This window comes from Oreochromis niloticus, linkage group LG16 (genome assembly GCF_001858045.2).
Source record: "Oreochromis niloticus isolate F11D_XX linkage group LG16, O_niloticus_UMD_NMBU, whole genome shotgun sequence".
Lineage (NCBI taxonomy): Eukaryota > Metazoa > Chordata > Actinopteri > Cichliformes > Cichlidae > Oreochromis > Oreochromis niloticus.
The window spans coordinates 7,399,050-7,422,961 of NC_031987.2; the positions used below are offsets into that span (position 1 = coordinate 7,399,050).

At 39.7% G+C, this 23,912-nt stretch overlaps 1 protein-coding gene across 2 annotated transcripts; it reads right to left on the reverse strand.

The window, feature by feature from the left end:
- Positions 1 to 1,724: 1,724 nt before the first annotated feature.
- Positions 1,725 to 22,329, reverse strand: pgap1 (post-GPI attachment to proteins inositol deacylase 1). Of its 2 annotated transcripts, XM_019353216.2 has the most exons (27): positions 22,051 to 22,188; positions 21,823 to 21,913; positions 18,925 to 19,078; positions 16,155 to 16,330; positions 15,825 to 15,996; positions 15,570 to 15,730; positions 15,343 to 15,395; positions 15,194 to 15,260; positions 14,949 to 15,054; positions 14,757 to 14,815; positions 13,151 to 13,234; positions 12,920 to 12,969; positions 12,716 to 12,767; positions 12,558 to 12,635; positions 11,792 to 11,867; positions 11,640 to 11,713; positions 11,506 to 11,557; positions 11,362 to 11,428; positions 10,901 to 11,006; positions 10,776 to 10,814; positions 10,476 to 10,660; positions 10,070 to 10,300; positions 9,853 to 9,988; positions 9,336 to 9,386; positions 8,944 to 9,152; positions 8,066 to 8,170; positions 1,725 to 7,984 (listed from the first exon to the last, which is right to left on the reverse strand). In XM_019353216.2, the coding sequence occupies exons 4-27, from the start codon at positions 16,287 to 16,289 to the stop codon at positions 7,846 to 7,848; spliced, it is 2,487 nt and encodes an 828-aa protein (XP_019208761.1). In that variant the 5' UTR covers positions 16,290 to 16,330; positions 18,925 to 19,078; positions 21,823 to 21,913; positions 22,051 to 22,188; the 3' UTR covers positions 1,725 to 7,845. The 2 variants fall into 2 exon arrangements, with proteins under 2 accessions (XP_019208761.1, XP_005463385.1); XM_005463328.4 differs by lacking the exon at positions 21,823 to 21,913 and having other exon boundaries at positions 22,051 to 22,329.
- Positions 22,330 to 23,912: the final 1,583 nt, after the last annotated feature.

Consider the following 23,912-nt stretch of genomic DNA (forward strand, 5'->3'; position numbering starts at 1 on the left):
TTTAAGGTCTATGGAGGACCAAGTCTGACAAAATGCAAAGAATAATAAAAATTTAAAAATATATCACAAACTGATAAATTCATGTTTCACGGACCTCTAAAAACGTTTATAACAAATTTACTCCCCCCCCCCCCCCCCAAAAAAAACATCCGTAGCAGTTATAGATAGTTAATTAGACAATTATTTATTTTCTTTAAAATGTTTTGAAAAGCTCAGAAATAATCCAACGACCTTTTCAAACATTTTTATGTTAATATAGTTGTTTTTCTATCCAAGAAAGTAATATTTGGTGGTGGTGGTGGGGTGGGGGGTTCATTTATGCGATTTTAATGTAATAAACTACTAAATAAAATTAAATAAATAAATAATACACTAATAAATGCATCAAAACATGATTAGGCTTAAAATTTGCTATGAATTAAGAAACTATTCAAAAATTAGAAACAGAAAATATAGAGCTCAGGTGTACTTCTTAAAATTTGTATGTATTTATTTACTTTACTTTCAGCCTCTGAAGCTCTCCGTAGATATCACCCAAACTCTGTGGTCATTAAGGTATAACTGATTTCATTTTACAGACCTTTTTTTTTTTTTTTTTTAAGTGAAATTGAGTGCAGTTTGTAGAAACACTCGCTTGGTTCCTTTAATAATGTGATTCAGATTGTAGATAAACAGGTGATGGCAGGCACACAGAGTCCTCTGGTGACCGTACAGAAGGCGTGCAGTAAGACTGCCAAACTGAAACAGAAGGAGGTAACGCAGAAACGGTGAACCTGTCTCTTAAAAACTGCATGTGCTTTGATGACCAGCAGGGGGAGACTGCTCTGGCTGAAAAGATAATCCTGCTGTGTAGGGAAGATGGCCCTCAGCTGGCCTGATCCATGACACTTAATGACATTATGATCAAGTCTGCAGTTTGAGGTCTAATTTAATACAGCATGATGTATGTTTTGCAAATTAGGCTCCCATTAGAGTTAAAAAGGAGAATAAAACAGGGCATACTTTAGGGTTGTATGCTGGTTTGAAAAGCTAAGAAGACTGTGGAAAAAACGCTGCAGGCTTTAACAGGACTTCACTGATTAGTTAGTGCCCTCACGCCCATCTCTTACATACTAGTCTTTGGTGTTGCATGAAAGTGTAGGGTAAAGAGTACTTTCGGGTGAGACGCTGATATGTGGTCAACAGTTATAGGTATAGCCTGAAATCCTACTACTAATCATCATTCACTACTTTTAAAATAGTTTTAGTCACATTAAAATCACAGTAAAAGCTTATTTCAGCTGCGCCCTGATTTACAAAAACTGTCAAATCATAAACACAGAAAGTTCAATAGATGGATGTTCAAAAGAAACCATGTATGACTGAAGCAGCATGTAAGTATGGATTTAAATAATATCAAAAGAAATGAAAGGAAAATACAACGGAGAAGTCAATAGATAAAATAAAATATGACAAAGTAAACTGCAAAAAATAAATAAAATAATAATAAATGTCTAAAATATGTTGTTTATTAGTTTATACTTCATTTTGATAGTATCGGCCCTCCATATGAATATCTTTTGTATGCCAAATTTTAAATTTATGAGCAGGGAAGCGTCGATCTTAATCCCAATGTCTTAGCAAGTCTTTGGATACCTCAAGGTAAATTCAGCTGTTACTGGCCTGAGGACGCTTTGTAACAATAACTGTAATGAGATCACTACTGAAAACAAAAACAACAACAGTCATTTTCACGGTTTTATTCCAACAACAACAGTGCCAAAAAAAATTGCACAGTTTGTTCATTTACAGTCACGTCAGATAAAAATGTGAGAGATATAAAAACATCAAAGCGACTGATTTTGACACACCGACACAGAAACCTGAGGATTAAATACTCGTCCACGCCAGAGCCTCTTCAGAAAACGTGAATAAACAAAACAAGATGTTTCCAACTGCCTGATATATGAGCACGTGTTAGAGGACTAACTAGTTCTGCACGAGGACCAGCTAGCAGGAGGTTACAGGTATTAAAGTCACTGTAGGCAGAAGCAAGATAAGTGGAACCACTGAACTGTAAAGCACTTATAGACTGCAGTAAGAACATTTCATATCACCAGGTAAACACTGTTAAACATCACGAGTTTGTACAGAAGATGATTATGAATAAAAACAATCAGCTGTCTCTGATATTGTTACTTTGGCTGTCACTTCACACACGTCAGCAAAAGGAGATCAAGGATGTGTCGTTTAAAGGTTTTTGTCTTTGTTCTGGGAAATACGACTAAAACTTTCACCACCAGGGGGCAGCAGTTTACCAGCCTTTTCCTTGGCTGCCACTGTAAATAGGAATGTACATTTTATTGATTAAATGCAAGGTTACACTAACTCGCTGCTCCATCTTTTGGTACATACATGAAAGTACAGCCAGGCCACAGTTCAGCTTCACTTCATATCTCTTCAGCACAATACAGATAAAATCAAAGTTTCTGCAAATGCTGATAACTTTAAACACTTGAATTTACAGTAAGTACCAGTGAAATGGCTGATTTTAAATTGACTGACTTTAAATTACTGCGACATCTTGAAGCCTCTTGTCTGTTTTTAGGGGTAAAAGCAGCTCGAGTTTTGGCAGCTGCACAAAGGATGTTTCCAGAGATCAATCAGAGTGAGTGTCACCTTGGGAGCCAGAGAAGCAAGCTCATTAAAAAAAAGAAAGAAAGATGCAGTGGGATGCAGAAGTCTGGTGAAAACTTCTCTTACTGTGGTTCAGTTCAGCAAGAAGACAAACTGATCTCTGAAACTGAAATTATAACAAATCTTTCTGGACAATGAAAACTACACCTTGCAAACGACTCGACCTCTATTTAACTTTTACTAATGCTTCAAACCTCAATGAGCATCTTTAGAGTCCTAATGAAAGGACTGGGTGATGCCATTTTCAAAAGTTCATGAACCGTTTACAACAATCAGCAGGCACGAGCTCCTGTAAGCAGCTACCAGACTTACCAAACATTAAAATAAATGATGCTCAGAAAGCAGGAGAAGCTGGAAGATTACTGAGTGTAATGCAATTAGGAAAAAGCAGATAAGAGGAAGAGGAGAGGTCAAGCTGCTGACTGGAAACCCGGAAGAAAGTAATCCAGTTAAATATGAAAGAAATGTGTCAGTAGCTGGATGAGAAAAAAACAAAACAAAAAACAACAGCTCATATTTTTAGTCGTTCACACAAATTTGCATGCCTAAAAAAAATAAAAAAATAAATCACTTGGAACAGGTTGACATTTAGGATGTTATAAACTGTTATAAACAGTTTTTTTCAAGTCTGCAGCTGTATGACATCATAAAGAGGGGATATCACAAATTTGGGGACATAGAAGAACCGCCTACCTGCTTTTTCAAATCTGTTGCTAATGAGGGCCTTAAAGGGAGAGGAGTTAAAACAGGCCCAGTATAAGATAAGGAAGAATTATTTTGAACTGCAAATCATGCAAAGCTGCTAAAGAGGAGTCCAAGAATAAAAAATATGAAGTTGGAAATAAGAAAAGGTCCACTTTAACTGCCGATTTGGCTATGATAGGAGACATCGTGGCAGCAGTTCTTGCGCCTATTTTATGCAATTTACACAAATAGAGTTTTTTTTCTGGAGGCTTCCACAGAGGGATTTGGAGGAATAACGTGTCCTTCTCTGCAAAGGTCCTTTTACCTGAACTGAAGCCATGCTGCATATTCATATATGTGACAGATGCTCTACAAAGAGAATGCATCAGTTTGGCATACTGGTTTCAAATGACAGCATTTCAAAATAGAATAAAATAAAATGAGAGAATTTGATTTCCTGCTTTATTTCAATCCAAATGTTTTAACTTTATTTTGAATGTATTCCAAGAGCTTCATCACATTTTTAAAAAACACAAAACCCACCAAATTTTAAATACCAAAATGTCCCCAGAACAGCAGTTGTCTGTGTGTGGATTACTCGGCGCGAGAGTGCATGTGGAAGGACGTGATCACAGTGAACACCGATACAAGTCACAAGTCTATTTATAGAAAACATAACTCTCATCGCTACTAATTTGTTCTACAAAGTTGTGTTTGCCACCGATTCACAGCGAGGCAGACAATGTGCATCTCAAAGCACTAAAACTATACCAAAAACGCACAAGTGCAGAGAAAAGCTGAACACTTACATCACTGTATAAACTCAAACACACACAGAGACATTCAGTGCAGGTACATTCACATTGGGTACAGCGGTTTCTGCAGAGCGTGTTGACTTCTGACTGTGAGCTCGATTGGTCCCTAAATCTTTAGTATTTAGTTACTACAGAGTCCCACACTTTTAATAAAATGTAAAGAAAACAGAGGAGCTTTGCGAGTGGACACAAAGGAGTGAAATATGCTTTACATTCAATGTAGGCTTTCAGCCAGCACAAAGCTGCTGAGATCTGAACACAAACTGCTGCTTACACAAGAAAGCAAAAAGGCACAGCAGCAGCAGCAGGACGTAAGACAGAAATAAAATAAGACACTGTTAGTATGGAGGACTGAAGCTGTCAAAATTCATGTACAACAAGGAAATGAATAAAGATCAAATTATAAATAATAAAAAGTAAAAAGTTGTACAACTCAATTAATGAAAAACAAGTGACATTTTGTCACCGTATTGTTTCCCATAATTACATAGTATTTATTTATTTCCATTAAATTTTTTCCTTCCGTTTATCTCCACAAATTTGTTTCTTCATTTCATTTTTATATAGCTTAAGCTGATTTTTTCTTCACAAAAATGTGGTGTCATTCAGATAATTTTCCTTTTTGCCTCCAAACACACAACTTAACTACAAACTAATAACAATGGAAGATTAAATCACAAGTTAAAAATAAAATGAAAAAGAAATCAATGTTATAAAATGTGCCATAAATTAAGTAATACTTACGTTAATTTTTATGTATTACTTTTAATGCATTTTATAACTTATTTGTTATCTTATTATCTTATTTGTTTATGAATTTATTATTTCAGCATTTTTGGTCCTTCATAATTTTCCAGAGAGAAAGGCATGACGTGAAATACAAAACTGAAATCTCAGAGCTAGCTTCTTATATGCTTGAAGTTGATTTATTTTAGTTACTGAATAAAACATATTCAAGTTAGAGTGACATAGTGACTACAGGCTTAAAGTAGACTCTCTCTGCTTTAATTCGAGGGGCTGAATAAAAGTAATCTCCAAGCTATTGAGGAATTACACCCAATTTTAGACACATTACCCCATTTCGAACTTGAATATGTTTTGGCCAGCAGCCAAAATAATGTTTGACAACATGTTTCCCTTTTTTTGTTAAGTAATCTTAGAGCACAACACCCACATATTTATCACACAAAAAACATTTTAACTGATTAAACTGATTTAAGGTCCAACGAGTGTGAGTGAAACTGGCTTAAAAATGTAAATTTGGCAACAAAAATTGAACAAAAAGGCAACAAAAAGTCAGGCCTACATGTTATAACATCACTCAAACACACACACACACACACACACACACACACACACACACACAGAAAACTGTTTTCAGCAATGATAACAGTTTGAAGTAATTGTGGCAACAGAATTTTTCTCTATGACTCTTACCATTCAAAAGCTTCAACATATCAGACGCTCTCTCTTCTTTGAGAAACTCCTCATTAAAACAAAAATCTTATTTCTGTCATATTTCTTGTAAAAGGTCTCACTTCATTCATATTTTCAACCCGTATCCATTGTATTCTACTTCACACTCTGTGCAGCTGATGGAGGAAGTAACTAGGGCATTAAATATGTAATAATCCGCAACTGAAAATAGTCCCAAATCAATGCACCATTTACATCTGGTTCACACCAACATTAATGATAATACACTTTTGTGAGCAGTTTTAGAATATTTACATCCTCAGCAGGAAGCTGAAGGGTTTGTTCTAAAATGAAAAAAAAAATATGGAAGTCAGGAGGTGCCAAGATAAATAACGTGGGGTTGATTTGATTTTTTTTCCGCTGACAGTGCAAAAAACAAAACCGCTCTATCCTCTCGTTGTTAAATTGTTAAAATCCAAATCCACAAAAGTTCTTTCATGTTATCTTTTTTTAACGTTTCAAATATGAAATGAAAACAAACTTCAACCAACACTCAAACATAAGATAAATACTAAACCCAACACAACACCAGCAAAAAGCAAATTCTTCTTCCAATCCCAGGATTTAAGGCCCAGATATCACAGAGAACGTACACAGAAACAACACACTGCCTCAAAACACCAACAACCACACCTGATATAGAATGAACATGTGATTGTATGCGCATAATGAAATATTTATGATTTGCTCCACCTTAAAATGCTAATTTTTTTCTGCTTAGCATTCGTCTCTCAAACACCTTGGCATTTTGGTCTAACTTACTTTTAACCCATCAATGGGATCACAGCCAGTTTGGCACATAGAGATTTCTGAACACGTTTTACAGCGATGCCTTTAAAGTGCTCACTTCCTTCTCAAAATGTCATGTAATATTATTTTTTTAAAAAGCAAAAAAAACCAAACCCCTAAACAATCTGACTCCTGCAGGGATAAACTAGTTCTACAGAGGACTGAAACTGCCAAAATTAAAGCAGAATATAAAAATGAATGCCCAGTTGATATGTAGATCAGTTGACTTCTGACCTCGAGTTCGAGCTCACTGAGATTCAAACTTGTCCGAGATTTTCAGTAGGTGAATCTATGGCATCGATTTCAGTATCATATGTCGTACCCACAAACTTGGGTGTCCACATTGCCCGCTTACCCCGTGGTGTGACAGCAACACCCCATCAGCGAATTGGAAAAAGTAAGATATGGGAAATTAAAATAGAAATTTCAATTTACTTTGTTATAAATTAATTAGTGTGTATGTGCGTTATATTCGCTTCAGGCATTTAATATAATTTTAATTCAGTTACAGATTTACACATTTATTATTTTAGCAGTTTCGATCCTCCATATATTTGAAAATCCAGTGAAAATTCTTTTAGTTTGTTTAGTTTCTTTCACTCCTACCTCATGAGCTCCCCCTGCTGTACCCCTCCCTGAATTGCAGCTAAACTTTTTAAAATCAGACAAACAGGAAGTAGAATGTCTCTTATTGATCGGCTGTAGTAGAGATCATGGAGATTCAGACTTTCTCTGGATAATAAGACGCCCCCAAACCTGCATGTGTACACAAGCCTTCCTCAGTGCAACCCTTCATTTTGCAGCCACCGTCAATATTGTGCATCAAATAAGTGAGAACGTAAACACGCCTGCTTTGGATTTCTCTAACGGAATAAATGTAATACTCTGCCTCTGGTTTAGAGGCTGTACTACGAAAGTGAGCAGGTAACAGTTAGAGCTGTAAGTCGTTGCTAAGCAGTAGGCAGTGTAGGAGTTTACAGCACAGTGACCACAGTGAACAACGCCACTGTTGACACCAGAAACAACATCATGTTATAACAGTAACACCCTGTCCACAGTCTCTCATATCAGAAGCTTCACTGGTTGTGGAGCTGGCGCTCCCTGAAGGCAGAGCTATAGATATACAGAGTAAGGCAAACATGGTTTCAGGACAATCCAACAGAGCCATCTTTCCACCAAATGCTCCAAGGCCATTACACCCTCTCTTTTTAAAACGCCCTGTGTAATCACCACGGAGCCTTTAGTGCTAACAGTGAGCAGGAAGTTAACCAGGCTATGTATGTCTATGGCTCCGCTCCATAGCAGCCCGGTACAGAAAGTCCTCAACCAGCCTCAGAGAGTCAGGCTGCGACTTAAGAAGAGGCATGTTATGGTGGAGATGGAGACTGAACCCAGCCCGGTGCTGTCAGAGGAGACAGCACAAGGCCAGTGGGACGAGTGACGCCAACAGGAAGTAGGTGATTCTGTAGAGGTGAAGAGGAGAGAAAGTCACCATGATGATGGCCAAGGGGAGAGGGAGGCAGGAGGTCAGAGGCAGCAGTTTACTGAAAAACATGAAGAACAAGTTACCTGTTAGCATGAAGGACCTCACTGGGAATGTGTGTGCTGGGCAGGTGTGCTCCTACCTGTTGCTGAGCTTTAAAGTGTTGCAGTTAATAAGCAGCATGTAGACAAAAATTAGAGGCACGATGTATGGCCAGCAAGGGTCGGGATTCAGCTGGGTGGAATACCTGCACAGGTTTAACAGAGAGCGTTAATATGGAACTCCTTATCCTAATGATCACACTCTGAGTACCTCTGTGTTTATTTAACCATACAGTTCCCATATTTTTATAAAGTCTAGACATTTAGGTATTTAATGCAAATAACCAAGTAGGTGCACTCTGTATCATTTTTAATATAATAAATGGTAATTTAAGTGAATTTACAGGGAAAATCCAAACGATGTGACGATTTCTGCCCTGAGCTTCGCCTCCATGATTCTCATACACACATTTACCCGTCAAATGCTTCTCTGTGTGCAAGGAAGCTAGTTTAGGGTACAGTAGTGGAGCTGCAAGCATAAAATGTGCCACTTTATATATAAAAAATAATAACTTCAGGCTTATTTACTAAAAAACTAAACTGTTTCTGTTATTTCAGAGACAGGCAGCTTGGTAAAGTCCTTCACTTGACTGAACACTTTGTATTTTGTCAAGCGTAATAATAAAAAATGATTTATGCAGTCCTATTTATCTCTCGGCCTCTTCTGCACACACTGAGTCATAACAGTTTGCTCCCTCGGCTGTCTGCTTGAAGCCAGAGCAGCAGCTGTGTGATCATGGGCGAACTTCGGGTAGACTTCCTTTGTAAATCAGACACTCTACTGGAGACTGCTGTAGTCATTCTGCTACTGCACATGTGCGTTAAAACAAACATACTGCATGGTTAGGATCTTTTTATCAACTGTGAGGTTCAGAGAAATTAACGCTGATGTGCAGAGCAGCATCTTTCTCTCACATACCTCAGGTTACGGATCCAGTGGATGAGCGAGGGACCGCTGAGCATGACGGGCAGCGTGAAAAGCGCTGACAGGCAGAGGTGGAGCTGCAGGTCATCCCTCACCTCCTGCAGGGCGCACTCCGACAGCAAGGGGGCGCTGCTGATTTCTTTAGACTTGCTCAAGCATTCGGGATCGATGCCATTCTCAGCTTCTTTGTGCTTCCGGGGAGCCTGGAAAGACACCAGAGGAGATGAATCAGACAAAGCTCGGTTTATAACAGTTTGGCAAAATGTATTTAAATAAGTCACTCACTCACTCAATCGCTGCAGCAAAATTAAGTACGGTTACAGCCTGATATGAAAGAAAAATGAAAATCTTACAACATAAATGTTAGTTAAACCTGAACATCTTACCAGATTCAACATGTGTCTCAAAGATCTTTCTGTCATCTGCAGCCTCAGAACCTGAGAGCAACAAACAAACACAAACAGCAGCTCAGCTGAAACTTCAAAACAGAGTTTGTTTCCACAGAGCCAGTCCATGCTACACCCATGGCTTCTGCACCACTTCAAAAATAAATAAATTAATACAATTCATGGTTTTTAAATATCTATTTAAGAACATAAAATATACACTAGAAAATCTGTTTGCTTTGGTGTTTGGCCAAGACAAAGATGAACTGAATACTCCTGAGAAAGTCTCATGAAAAACCCAAAAGCTTTAAAACCTGATTCACAAAATTTACCTGCCTAGGACTGTTTTTATCTGCTAGTCTTAAACACATAATCAAATTTAAAGTGAATTTATGGTAAATATGAGATATTTTAAGGCTTTATTTTCCTTCATTACAATCTGAATTGCAGGAAGTGTTACCTGCTAAGCAGCTCTGGACAGCAGAATTATAAATAATTTCATTAAATCAATATTCACCCTATAAAGGTGGAACAGGAAGGAGGCAAATATCGACAACGCCCCACAGGAAGTCCCGCCCATAACAGTCAGAGACAGCGTGATGAGGAGCTGGGTTCGCAACCGCAGGGTGCCACAGTCTCTGGAGACAGACGGCCTGCAGATGAAAAGAATTAAAACTCAAGCGAAGAAACAGACAATCAGCCACAGTTTCAAATGTTTGAATGAACCTCGGTACCTGTGCAATGGAGCCAAGACCAACGAGATCAGCCGGATAACGAGTCTGAGCAGAGTGCTGCCCCAGTACGCCACAGCTGCCCCAAAAATATACAGCAGAGGGGAGAGGAGGTGAACCCATTCTTCACCTGGTGCCTCCTCTTCATGAAATGTCGCATCAGGGAAGGTTGGAGGGAGTGTGTCCATAGAGGGGAGGAAAAGCATGGACCAGACCTCCTGAAAGCAGCTACAGCTGTGGGGGGGACAGAAGGGAAAACCATCCTGAGGGGTTTGACTGTTATATGAAAATGTATCTTAAATTAAAGCAGGAGGCTGAGGCGGTTTTAACCACAGTCAGTTTTTCGTGAGGCCAGAAAAAAAAAAAACAGCATTCCCACTCAGCTTCATATTAGACTCATTAAGCTTACCTGAGTGCGATGTGCAGAATATACACAGGCAGGTTGACTTTGTGGGGCTGCAGGCCTTTGCCCACCATCTGACTCATGTCTGCAGCTCGCCTTGACTTCAGGATGAAGGACACCTGCCCCCCACAGGTCAGAAGGAGGGTTACAGCTGTGTACACTGGTACCATGTGACCACAGAACCTCAGTATCTGTCAGATAAGATGCCACAGCGTGAATCAAGTTGGTAATTAAAGATGAAAGATTTATTCAAATGCCACGATGCCCCTAATTTCACCGGAATGAATAAAACAAGACAATTCCTACCTGTCCGAGCACCCTGGGTAATGAAGTTCTTATGGAGACCTAAGTCACAGGGTAAATATTTAACAGTTTGTCACAACAAATGTGAAGAAGACTCTACCTTCTTTCTGGTAGCTGCAAGGTAGTACCTTATACTGGCAGTTGGGGGCAGTGTGGAGCTGCAGGAGTGCACCTGAGGTGTTGTCTGGACGACTTGTGTGGAGCATCCCTGAGATCTCCGTCACTGATGGCACGCTGGCAGACAGATCACATCAATCATGACAGATTAAAAGAAAAGCTACTCATCATAGGTCAAAAATAGTTCTTGTTTTACTGATACTAGTCTAAGTCAAGCCCCTCAGCTCATCCTCTGTCTCTAACAAGCAGATGTAAAACCTCCTCTTTAAGTAAACTTTATTTTGATTGGCTGCCCCTCCCAAACAGAAGGTTGAAACTGCAGGTGGGTCAGGCTTCTGCGCTCCGGCAGGACCCCAGTGGGAAATTCGATCTTACTGACATCAGACGGGCCAAAATGTAGAGGGAAAATAAAAGCATTTGGCTCACCATGGTTACTTAAACATAGTCTCTAAGAATAACTTCAGTAACTCACCTGACCGTGGTTAAAGAATCCTCTCGAAACCATGGCACTTTTATCCTGTACACGCTCGGCAATCTGTCTGCAGACACACAGTCAGTCACCAGTATTACATTACAGCATGAGCACATGAGCCTCTTTATCCAACAACACACTCACCTTTCTGTACTTTGCACTGGCTTGCAACATTAATTCTGAAAGCCTGATAGACCTGGAGACACAGAGGAGTTTTAAATTTAGCCGAAACAGGGAAGCTGATCCTGACTAGAACCTGAGGACACAGTGAAAGCTACCTGGTGAAAGTGTTGGAGCTCGATGGTGTGAAGAAGTCCAGAGGAGTTAATGGTAACATCACTCGAGGTCAAACCTAAAAACCCAAATAACAATTACTGAAAAGAACCCTTTTTTTTGTTTGTTGGTGAATCGGTTTTACTAGATTACTCACCGAAGGACAGGACATGCGGCACTGCGACAGACAGAGTCTGAGATTCTTCTCTTTGCCACTCACACTCCACCGTGAACTGCAGAACATACAGACACACAAACCTTAACAAGCTCTTTAAAAAAAAGGGGGTTTGTTTGTTTGGCTTCTTCCTCTTCTGGTCTCTGATGTTGGGTAGTCTCAGGCTGATCACAGATCAGGTCAGAATCAGCATGTAACATACAACTGGACCACCTCCATCACTGCTTTTGGTTTAGTTGAGAGAGCCTTGCCCAAGTTGAGCGAGCAGGACGCAGCACACATATCCATTTGCTCACAGTAAATTTACAGCACAATAACATCTGCGGGCTAAACTGGACATCACATAGACTTTACACTATGGAACTAGGAGGTTAAAACTAGTCTGAGCAGAATTTGTGAACCATTTTATTTTCACCTCTGTTAGGTTTAAAAGGGTAAAAGGAGTGAAAACAGCTTCAGCCTTTTATAGATCAGAAAAAACTTTAAATCCTTTGATGCCACTGTGGACTTGTGCACACTGACCACAAACACTCATGACTAAACTCAGCTATTCTTAGGAAAGCTGTGTACAAAATCTACAGCCAGAAAGATGATCTGCAGGTTCAAGTTTAAATAAAACAAGCCAACACTGGTCTCCTCATTTCAAATATAGGTTATGGAAGTAGAAGTAAAACAATGGTAAACGGACCAGAACATTTTTACTGCAGGTTAATCTGAAAGTACTGAGTCATTGTTTAGTTTGAAGTACCTGTTTGCCATTGAGGTTTGAGGCTGAGACAAACAGATGAGTAAAAGACGACAAGTCACTGAGCCTCAGAGTTAGGACCTGAGGAGGAAGACAGACTGTTAGGATGGCTGATGGGACAAAGACTGAACTGGATGGAGTCTCTTTTAGACGATAGTTACCTTGTAGGGAGGCAAAAGCTCAGTTCCCTTAGACAGATCCACTGCATACACACTGGAGGAAAAGGGACATAAAAGAAACAGAAATAAATAATTGTGTAACACATCCACAAACTCCATCAGATTTATCACGTTGGAGAAAAATATTAAAGATGCTTATTGAGAATAAAGGTGGTGGGAAAAGCTTGACATTAATGATATTCTTACCATGATGAGCCATTCTTTTGCAAACAGCCGTACACCCAGCTGGTCATCTCCTGTTGGACGATAAATCAGAATCTCTTTTCATTTGGTTTAAAATTTGAAAAGAAATTCTTGGTTCTCCTGCACTAAATATGAAGCATTTAGCCTTAACTCTTACACATGTTAATATGATCAAGCTCTTACAGCTCAAAAACAAAAGGTAATAACGTGAACACAGCCGTGCTGAAAACTCACCAGGTTGTTGCTCCGGCAGTAGAAATGGCTGTAGGCTTTCCTGCGACTCGACAGGGCAAACAGGAAGAACTTGGGTTGTCCTTCCTGTACAAACAGAGAGCAAAAACACTTAGGATTACTGTAATCACTTTGTTTGTTTTGTCAGAATAATTAGTGAAATAATCAATAATCCAGTTTTGAACCCTTGAGCGGATGCGACACGTGGCTTTAACTGAGCCATCGTTTATGGGACGCTACACGCTCACACAGTAGATACTCTTCAAGCACAGTGTAGTCACACCGTAAAGCACAGCCTGATTTATTATCTTATTTTTATTTATTTTTAATGAGACGATAATTGATAAAATGAACATTGTGTTATAATCGATAATACTTAACTAGCACTTGTAATCAGAGATGGGCAGTAACGCGTTACTGTAATCCGATTACTTTTTTCAAGTAACAAGTAAGGGATTACCATTGCAAAAACACTAATTAGATTACTGTTACTTTCCCGTAAGCACGCTGCGTTACTGCGTTACTAAAACCGTGATTTTTTTGCGAGAGCGTCTCATGACAGTGACGTAAGCGAGTGCGACGTTCGTGACAACAGCTGTGTGCAGATCAACAATGGATGATATATCGAGTGCGGGAGAGAGTATCAGCGTGCAGCATTTAAAGCGTGGAAGTACTGACCTTATTTTGAGTCTGATTCCGTAAAAAGTGACAAAAACATTAGCGTCTGCTGTTCACTGCGTGGGAAGAAAACTTGTTTTTACAGCGAAAAAAACCCTTAACTTCCGAGCAAGTGCCGAGTGCGCTACCACGGAATTAGAAATTCACAGAGAAACTCGCGGATTCTTCCACTGACCGCTGCGGCACACCTGCACCAGGGCAAACATCCGCCTGCTATACAGGTGAAAATAGAGCAACAGGACCGCTGGGTCTTTGATTTTATTTATTTTCTGCTGTGTTTCACTTGCATTTATTTGAAAGACTGAGTGTAAAAACAGAAAAATATTTTATTTTATGTGCTGGAATGTGCAGAAAATAGGTTTAAATGTTAAACAAATTTCTTCCAGTCAGAGAATGTTGCATATAATTTAATTTTTGCTTGATGCATAAAGTTAAAAGATTAAAACTAATAAAACCAAGTTTTAAAAAGAGATTTTTCCACTTGATTACATTTTGTATGATGGATTATGCAGAAAAAGTAGAATTGGGCTGAAAGATCTATCGCTTTATTACCTATTCAGGTTGTAAATCGTGTTTTTAAAAAGTAACTAAGTAACTAGGTAATTAATTACTTTTGAAAATAAGTAATCAGTAGGGTAATGGGATTACTTTTTGGGGGAAGTAATCAGTAATTAGTTACTGATTACTTTTTTCAAGTAACTTGACCAACACTGCTTGTAATCACAAACAATGAATCAGGAACGTGATTACTGAGATCACTAGTAATTTTATCATTTCTATACAATCAGAATTCTTTGTGAAACAGGAGGACCCGCCCCCTCGTGGCCTTTAAGCACTACTGCACTCGTTTCAAGTGCAGTAAGCTATGTCCATCTTTTTCATACAGTCTATGGATTAGATATCACTCCAGATGGGTGAGGCTCTATTGTACCTTTGGTGTGCTGTAAGCCAGACGAAGTGTGTTAACTTCACTCCATGCATCAGGAAGATCTGGAAAAGAAAACAAACAAACAACAGGACACCGATCTTAGTGATTCATCATTAGTGCACAGTGAGGTACAGTGAAACTTTGGATGCAAGTGTACTGTACTGTCGCCATGAACCATAAAGAAGAGATGGAGACCTGAGATGGAGACTGGCGTGTCTTGAGTTTCTCCGGGCAACCTCACAGGGTGTTTAATGAAATGATGGTTCAGCACAGCTAACTTCTTCTCAGAGTTTTCTGTGAACTGTTAAGAATAAACTGATTAAGTTAGGTTGTCAGATTTATTAATTTGCTTTAAATATTCCCATCTCCCAACTCTCTCTGATGGAGGTTTGTCTTTCATGTCTCCTCAGAGGGAAAACACATGTTGTTGCTGTTCACACCTGTCTGGTTTCAGGATCGATGAGATCAAAGAACGTTCTGACAGTGGCGAGAACAAGCTCCTTGCACCTGAAAAACAAAGACACACAAACATAAATAACTTTAGTAATATTTAAATATGGCTCCAAAAAAAAAGGAAAAAGTCCTTTACCAGACAATGGACAGATGATCAGTAGACACCCATGTCCTGGGAACTGCCGTTACCTTGGTAAAAACAAGACAAAAAACTTGAAATATAAAAGTACATTTTGCAAAACAGCAGTCAAAAACAACACAAAAAGAAAACTTTTCCTTCAAATAGTCCCAAAGTGAGAACAATACCAAAAGGAACCAGAGAAAAAGGACTGAATTGAAACTTTATTCAGGAGCAAACCGTACCACCAGTGACAGCTTGTTCGGATCTCCTGGAGGACACGGCAGGGAAGTGAGGCCGGAGCGGACCTGGTAGTCACGATAACCACCCCCGACAGACAAAACTGTGACATTCCTGAGCTTGTTTGCCTGGTTAACCCACTTCTGTCTGACTGCAGAGTAGAAATCTGCACACACAGCAACCAAGCAGAGAAAAGAAATGTAGACATCTGTTTACGCTACATAAACGAGTCGAACTGAGCAGGTTTGACCGACTCTTACCGAGCAGGTATGGGTCCAGGGCCAGCACTGGAGCCAGGTGAGGGGAGGCCTGGGTGATGATGAGGCTGACCAGGTTAGTGTTGAAACGAGGCAAAGTGAACAGTGCCCGGGCCACCACTCCTCCCATGGAGTGACCGACGAGCACGACGCTCTGAGGTGGGGTCTTCAGGTGCTGAAGAGATAAAAACCAGCAAAATATTCAAGTCTTCTGGCGTGTGGAGAGTTTAACTTAGTTTCCCTTTCATTTAAATTTGACATTAGGTGAAGACTGGTTATAATCTCTCTCTCCCTGTCACTTGAAGTAACCCAGTCTGATATTCAAGGCCTAACCTTGTACAGCCTCAGGATGGCCTTGATGCTCTCATGCAGGAAATGTGTCTGCCTGAGCAAACTGCCGCCGTAAAGCGCCACCAGCTCCTCATTGAAGTCCACAGTGAACACGTTGAAGTGGAGACCTCCCTCCATGGTTTCAGCCTTCCTCAAAGCGACTGAGCCCAGAGATCGAGCTTCAACAACAGAAGAACACAGATGGTGTTTAAACTGAATGATGTGGTGCAGCTGTTGGGTCAGTACTACTTGTTAGCTATCCAGCGTCATCTGATTAGATAAATCTCTGCTAGTTATTTATAATTTTATTTTTTCAGACTTTGGATTATTGATAAAAGTGATCATGAAAGCCAGAAAATGGAAGCAGGAGAAGAAATGTTGAGGAATACTGCACGCAGGGCAGCAAAAATCCACCAGAGTAACAGCAAAATCTGTTTGTATTCACAGGAATAAAAGTGGGGGCGTTCCCCTCCTACACACAGCTGGTGCAAAGAACGGATGGCCACCATCATCTCAGAAAGAAGTTGCATCAATAAGAGTTATTAGTTAGAAGGAATATTGAAATTACCAGAAGATTCCAGGTTAGAATTCTCCAAGAATTAAAAATCTAATATACAATAAATTATATTATAAAATGCGATGCACATTTATTCTTAAACCATTAAAAAGTATATTCACCTACAAACTGCATTTTATTTATTGGCTTAGCATTGCAGGTTTGAGCAAATTCTACTTAGCAAGAGTAAACAGCACATGTGCTGAGGACTATTTCCACTCACAGGTTTATTTCTGATTAAACTACAGTGAGTGAGTTCATGATACTGAGAGAAGTACAGCAGTGAGGCTCGGTGATGCGTTTAAAATGCCATAATAACGACAAAGCAAAAAAAACAGACCAAACTGGGAAAACGTGCTTAAACCAGTTTTTCATGATGAATAGATTACAAAAACACACTGAGGTATTCTGATCTACACGATAATGCAAAAACCTTTGAGCATCTACTTAAAGTTAAAAAACTGAATGCTTGTGTTCCAAATTATGAGTTTTTATTCGAAACCAGGGATGTACATGGTATACCACAACACTGCAAACCGGCTTCAAGACCCATAAACCTAATTAAGAAAGTACATAAGTTAATACTAACGTGACTTAGTAACTTGGGGGTGGAAGCATCACAAGTTATTATTGACCATCTAAATTTATTGCTTGCTTTAAACGATGATACATAATCACCCCAGAATTCCCAACACTTTTCCTTTTCCTGTCTTCAATTAAATGTCAGTTTCTACATCACATAAATGTTGTGGACTATATGAATCCAGTCCTCGAGTGAAGGTGAGCCCTTCAGCAACTATTTTTTGTGAGAGCTTTGTTACAAGAAAATGTTCAGAGATTTGTTTTCAAATCCATCCATCTCTGAATTCTTTTTTTCTTCCATCCATCCATCCATCCATTCGCTTCCGCTTATCCTTTCCAGGGTCGCGGGGGCGCTGGAGCCTATCCCAGCTGTCATAGGGCGAGAGGCGGGGTACACCCTGGACAGGTCGCCAGTCTGTCGCAGGGCCAACACACAGGGACAGACAACCATTCACGCTCACATTCACTCACACATTCACACCTAGTGACAATTTGGATTATCCAATTAACCTATCCCCTCAAACTGCATGTCTTTGGACGGTAGGAGGAAGCCGGAGTACCCGGAGGGAACCCACGCAAACACGGGGAGAACATGCAAACTCCACACAGAAAGACCCCGGCCTGATGGTGGAATTGAACTCAGGACCTTCTTGCTGTGCGGCAACAGTGCTAACCACCGTGCCACCGTGCTCTTTTTTTCTTCATAAATATATTTGCTCATTTTATACGACTACAAAAACAAAATAAAAACCTCCAAGTAAAAACAAACAAACAAACCAACCACACCATCCAATTCAATTCAGTTTTATTTATATAGCATCAAATCACAAAAGCAGTTGCCTCAAGATGGTTTATATTGGAAGATAAAGACGCTACTGAATGAATGAATGAAACACCCAAAGAAAGAAACCCCTTTGAACAACCAAATGGCAACAGTGGGAAAGAAAAACTGCTTTTTAACAGGAAGAAACCTCCAGCAGGCTCAGGGAGGAGCAGCTGTCTGACAATCCATATTCACAACAGTATGGAAACAGATCATACAGCGGTGGTCTGAAACAGTTTTTTATGCTATTACACCTTTACAAAACCTCCCACCAGTTTTCTATTCAGGTTAAATTTATGCTTTTAAAAGTTTTTATGCGATGCTCCTCTTAGTGAGTTGGGGGCTGTGAGCTACTCTTGATGACAACTGGCTGAGCAGAGAGAGACTGTCCTACATCATACCAACTTTTGGTTTTGCAGTTTTTTCCCCTGTGTCAGAGTATAAATACATGGGAGGAGGTAGTTTTAGACCACGCGATTCCCTGGTCTCTTAACGAGGAATGTCATTTGTTGGAAAAGAAAACAGCCCTCGGTTTTACAGCGCAAAACACAACACTAACTTTGGACATTTTAACCCCTCATGTGCAAAAAGCAAGTATCCCAAAACAAAAACTTCTGTTTGGGAAGAAAATTTCAGGGGGGGGGGGGGGGGGGGGGGGGGTTCAGCCAGAAATGACTCAACAAAAGCTTGATGTCCTCTGTTTCTCCTTTGTCTTTGCTGTAGCACAAAACTTAACTTCTCAGTTTTTTTCCCCACTCCTTCAAGATAATTTAAATGTAAGCACTGGACCATTATTAGCTTTGCACTCTTACCTTGTTTATAACTTCCGGCATTTCCAGGCAGGAAAAGCACGGGGGCGCCGGTGAGTTTGAGCGCTCGGGTCTCCTGGGCGTAGACACCCTCTCCGTACAGGTAGAGCCCGTACGCTGGGTACAGTCTGGCCACACGGCGAGGCAGCGCCACACGCTGAAACCACACGAAGAGCGGTTAGGAGGCAAAAACTCACACAGCTCATTAGCCTGCTGTCACAGTTACATCACAAAGAGCTCGCTATAAAGCAACTCCAGCTGAGCCTACATGTAATCTACAGCTGATTTACTCCAAGCACCTACGCAAACACTGAGCATGAGTACAGCTTAATGTTTGAAAGTGACAAATATTCTGTAACACTAGCTTTTTGTATTGACCATTAAGGCAATAATTGTGTTGAGGAGGTGGGATGGTTGAACTGAACTGAAGTATGGACAGTAAGGAGTTGAAATTTTATATAAGTACTATTAAAAAGTCAATTTTTTCCCTAGAAAATTTTAAAAGGAAAATCTGGGATTGTCACGTACGAGTCATTTGGAAAGCTGCAGTATTTCAAAACACTAACTCTCATTTTAGTTTGACACTCTCATTTTAGTTTGACACTCAGATGAAATGCCCAACGACCATAAGAAATAAATAAGTTTACTTGGTTTTTATGGAAGACCCAAAGTGTCAAAATTAAAAATCCTCAAATGACTAATAAAAACAAAGAAAGAAAACAACTTACTGACTGCTTCTTTATTCATTTACCTTTGAATTTACGACCTTGTCTATTTAAAATTTGACATGTTTTTAAGGTGTAGCATGATTTAAAAACAATTTACGGTCATCTATCATTTTCTTAAACCTGTTTATTTCCATATTTCCTTTTCAACTGAAATGTACTTATTGACCCCCTAACCTAAAAACTAACCTGTTTATTGGGACAATAGAGGCACTTTAATTTTATAAGACAAAGACTTCTGATCCAAGCTGTAAAAACATTATAATAACCAAATTTTTAGGGACAAAGAAATACTAGATTGAACGCCCGTCTAAAAAATTGAGGTTTATTGATGTGACATCATTAAACCAAAGGGGATGCGCCTGAGTGCATTTTATTTTATGGCCATATGTGATATCAATTTGAGGGCTTTGTGTCTAAATGAGACGTTTCTAAATGTCTTAGCTATCAAAAGGGGGATTTTATTGAAAGTAAATAGATACATTTTATATTAGCTGACTTATAAACTGTGTTAATACTTGGTAACAATGTCTCATTAACATTGTCATTCTGGAATCAGAAGTAAATTTCAGCTGTTTTGTTATCTTTTTACATTTCTTCATGAATTTCTGTTTCATGAAATGAACAAGGGCGATGTCCTTCAAAGTGTCACCTCTTCACCTGCCGTTTGATCGACACTCGGCTCATGACAGAAATGGCCTCCTCAAGTCGGGGGATTAGCGAGCTGAAAATAAAGCTGTCAGTCAGGAGCATTTACTTTGATGTTTTAAATAAAGTAACCGTGCATGTGATGTCTCATGGTGGGATATTGTAGCAGTTATTTTCAGACATATACAGACCTGCTGACCTTTCAAAATAAGAGCAAAGAGACTGTCTAAAAGAAAACTCCTTACAGACAGTTTTGAAATAAGATCATTTTTCAAAAGAAGTTAATAATATATCTGGGAAGCATATGTGAGATATGTCAAAACCAAGTGGCAAAAACACTGAGCCAACACAAAAATACTACAACATGCAGTTCCTCTAATGTCCACTAGATGCTCTAATTGTGTCCCCATTGACTCTAGTGTTAAATTGTCCACCTTTAAAGCAGAAATAAAGATGTTTACAGCTTGTCAATAGATAATTTCTTCCTTCAACAACTGTACTGGGTGAAATTTTTTAACTCAACTGTTCTCATTTTTTGAAGCCTTAACATTAAGGGCGTGGCCAGTTTGACTGATCGGTGTGCCAGTATAGACAGCTGTAGCTGACAGCTGGCTGGTAGGCCTCACTTCTGCTAATTTTAGTGACTTAACTGCACTTCTCCACCACGTTTTGCTGCTGGAGCAAGTGCTGTAGCTTTGGTGTCTATTTTATTAGTCCTAGTTGGCAGGTATCTGGGTCTTTGCATTACACCTGTGTAGTTTATGACTTGCTAGTTCATATGCTGGCTTGGACGGGACTCTTGTTTCTGTCTTTCAAGTATTTCAATTGTTAATCCTTTAACACTAAAATTAAACCGAAAGGTACATAAAGGTAAATAAGGTTTTGTTTATTTTTAATTTAAAATTAAATAAATAAAGAAGCAAGTTAACATAGAAATATCTGTTTAGTTTATATCACATCTTTAAATGGATGCATTTGTTTTATTCCTTTTAACATCATATCAATTTATTTTCTGAAGATTTTGTTTTAAATTTTGGCAGTCTTGGACCTCCATACATTTCCGCCCTGCATAGCTCAGAACTCTGTTCCCGATATTCTGTCCATAGTGCACATTAAGCATATCTACATAAAGTGGGACTATTAATCCTTGTTCTCGCTAACAGAACACACACTCCTGAACTGTGTGAACTCAGGATGATGCCCACATGGCGCATGGCCTCCAGCTGTGCCCCACTTCTGGACAGATGAACCCATTAATGCGCATATAGTGGAGAGGAAGGCGACCACTTCAGCTACCTTCACGAGGCTTGGACCTGTGTGCATTTAACCCACTTCCGATATCGTGCAAAGCTGATCTGCAGGTGACCTGCTGAGAGGGGTCAAGCATCAGCAGTTAATTCAAGCTGCATTGATAATAATCCGGCTAACCTAAACCCAAACCTCAGCAAACAAACATTCACACACCTATCAGGGAGGACATAGGTGTACTGAAAGAGCGACCACACATACCGATAGGGTAGCCACGCACCTGACGTTACTTTCTCGCTCGGGTAACGCTAGCAGCCTTCAGGAACTAGCTTAGAACACACCTGGCAGTCATAAACCAACACTCATTCGCGCTAAAAAAAAAAATAAGAAGCCACTTAGGGACACACAACCAGCCTCTGCCTTAAACAGCACACCGAATATACCTGACTGATGGCTGATATGCGGGTCTCTGGAATGCTCTGAGAGCGATAATTAGCTGAGTACTCACCCGATACTCCGGGTATTCAAACATATAGGTCATACTGCATCTGTTCTCCTCGAAGCCTGTCAGCAACTCTCGCAGGCCGACCGCCAGCAGCCCCGCGGCCAAACCGTAAAAAGCCACCGCGGCGAGCTTCATGCTTCCACCGTGAGTGTGGCTTTTAAATTTCACTGCTGTCTGAACTCCACGATTCCATTTCCCTTCTGTTCGTTCCTAGCCAGTCTGTCAGACACCGGCTGAAGCTCACAACAGGAACCACACACCGCACACCCAGAGAGTAGCAGCTCGGCCGGCCAATGGGAGTAAAGCTCTAAATGAAATGGACCAATGGGAGAGCAGATAGGGAGTCACACGTTCCACGCAAGAAACAGCTAAGCTTAGCAGCTTTTGCTAAGTTTTTTTTCTTTTTCTAATTTTATCATCTTGTGTGTTATTAACGGTATTACCATATGTATATATTTTCAAGCAATTAAACATTAGTCAATCTGTGACAATTTCAAAGCTAAAATAATTATTTAAAGTGCAAATTATACAGCATTCATGGCAGCTGCCAACTGGAAAAGATTAAAAGAAAGAAAAAACAAGATATTCTTGAATATACATAACCATAAATTTGAGAAAAAGAAGAATAAAGTAATACATTTATTTTAAAAATATATACCCAAATAATCAAAAATGATATAGTTTAATTTCAGTTTAGTTAGAGTTTAATTTTTTTTGTCACAGGGGAAACGCATCTTCAGTTTTTCGGTGTGTAAGCTTGGTTCCTTTTTCATTCCAGAAATACCAATACCATTCCCTTTTCCCCCTTGAAAATCTGATTTTATAATCTCAAAACAAAAAACAAACAAACAAACAACAACAAAAAAAACCTTTTTCTTTAATGAGTGTTTGATTTAACACAACAAATCTATCTCAAAATGAATCTCAAATTCATATCTTCTTAAAGTGATTAATCCAAAGTGAAATTCAACATTTCTTTCTAAAGAAAAAACATAAGCATATGTGTGTCTGTGATATTTTTCTCAAGGTGGTGGCGCAGTGGTTAGCACTTTTGTCTCACAGCAAGAATGTCCTCCTGACTGGGCTGTTTCTGTGTGATTGTGTAATTCAGGCCTCTTCCCATGCCCATATGCATGCACACATGCATGGCTTTAACTGCGCATCTAACTAAGAAGTCTTAAGAGTATAATACAAGAATAAGTATAATCTAAGATATGTAATTTGTATGATTTGTAATTTGTATATGTAATATGTAAATGTAACAGATAGAGGGAGAGGAGGTGGTCAACAAGTACAAGTACCTTGGGCTGTGGGTGGACAACAAACTGGACTGGTCATGCAACACAGAGCACCTGTATAAAAAAGCCCGAAGCCGACTGTACTTCCTCAGGAGGCTGAGGTATTTTAACATCTGCAGGAAGCTCCTGAGGATGTTTTACCAGTCAGTGGTTGCTGGAGTACTTTTCTATGCTGTCGTGTGCTGGGGGAGCAGCACAGCAAAGAAGGACTCATCCAGGCTGGAAAAACTGATCAGGAAGGCTAGCTCTGTGGTCGGCATGAAGCTGGACACTGTGGTGACAGTGGCAGAGAAAAGGACACTAAAAAAATTGCTGGACATTATGGACAATGCTGGGCATCCTCTGCACACGGCCATAAACAACCAGAGGAGTCTGTTCAGTGACAGGTTGCTTCTCCCAAAGACAAGAACCAACAGACTTAAAAACTCCTTTGTCCCACACGCCATCAGACTGTTTAACTCCTCTCTGGAGGGGAAAGGGAGGGGAAACGGGAGGACAAAGGAGGGGGGAACAACTAAGCTGTAGTGCCTCTTCACTTCACTGTGCAATACCTTTTGTTAATAGTCA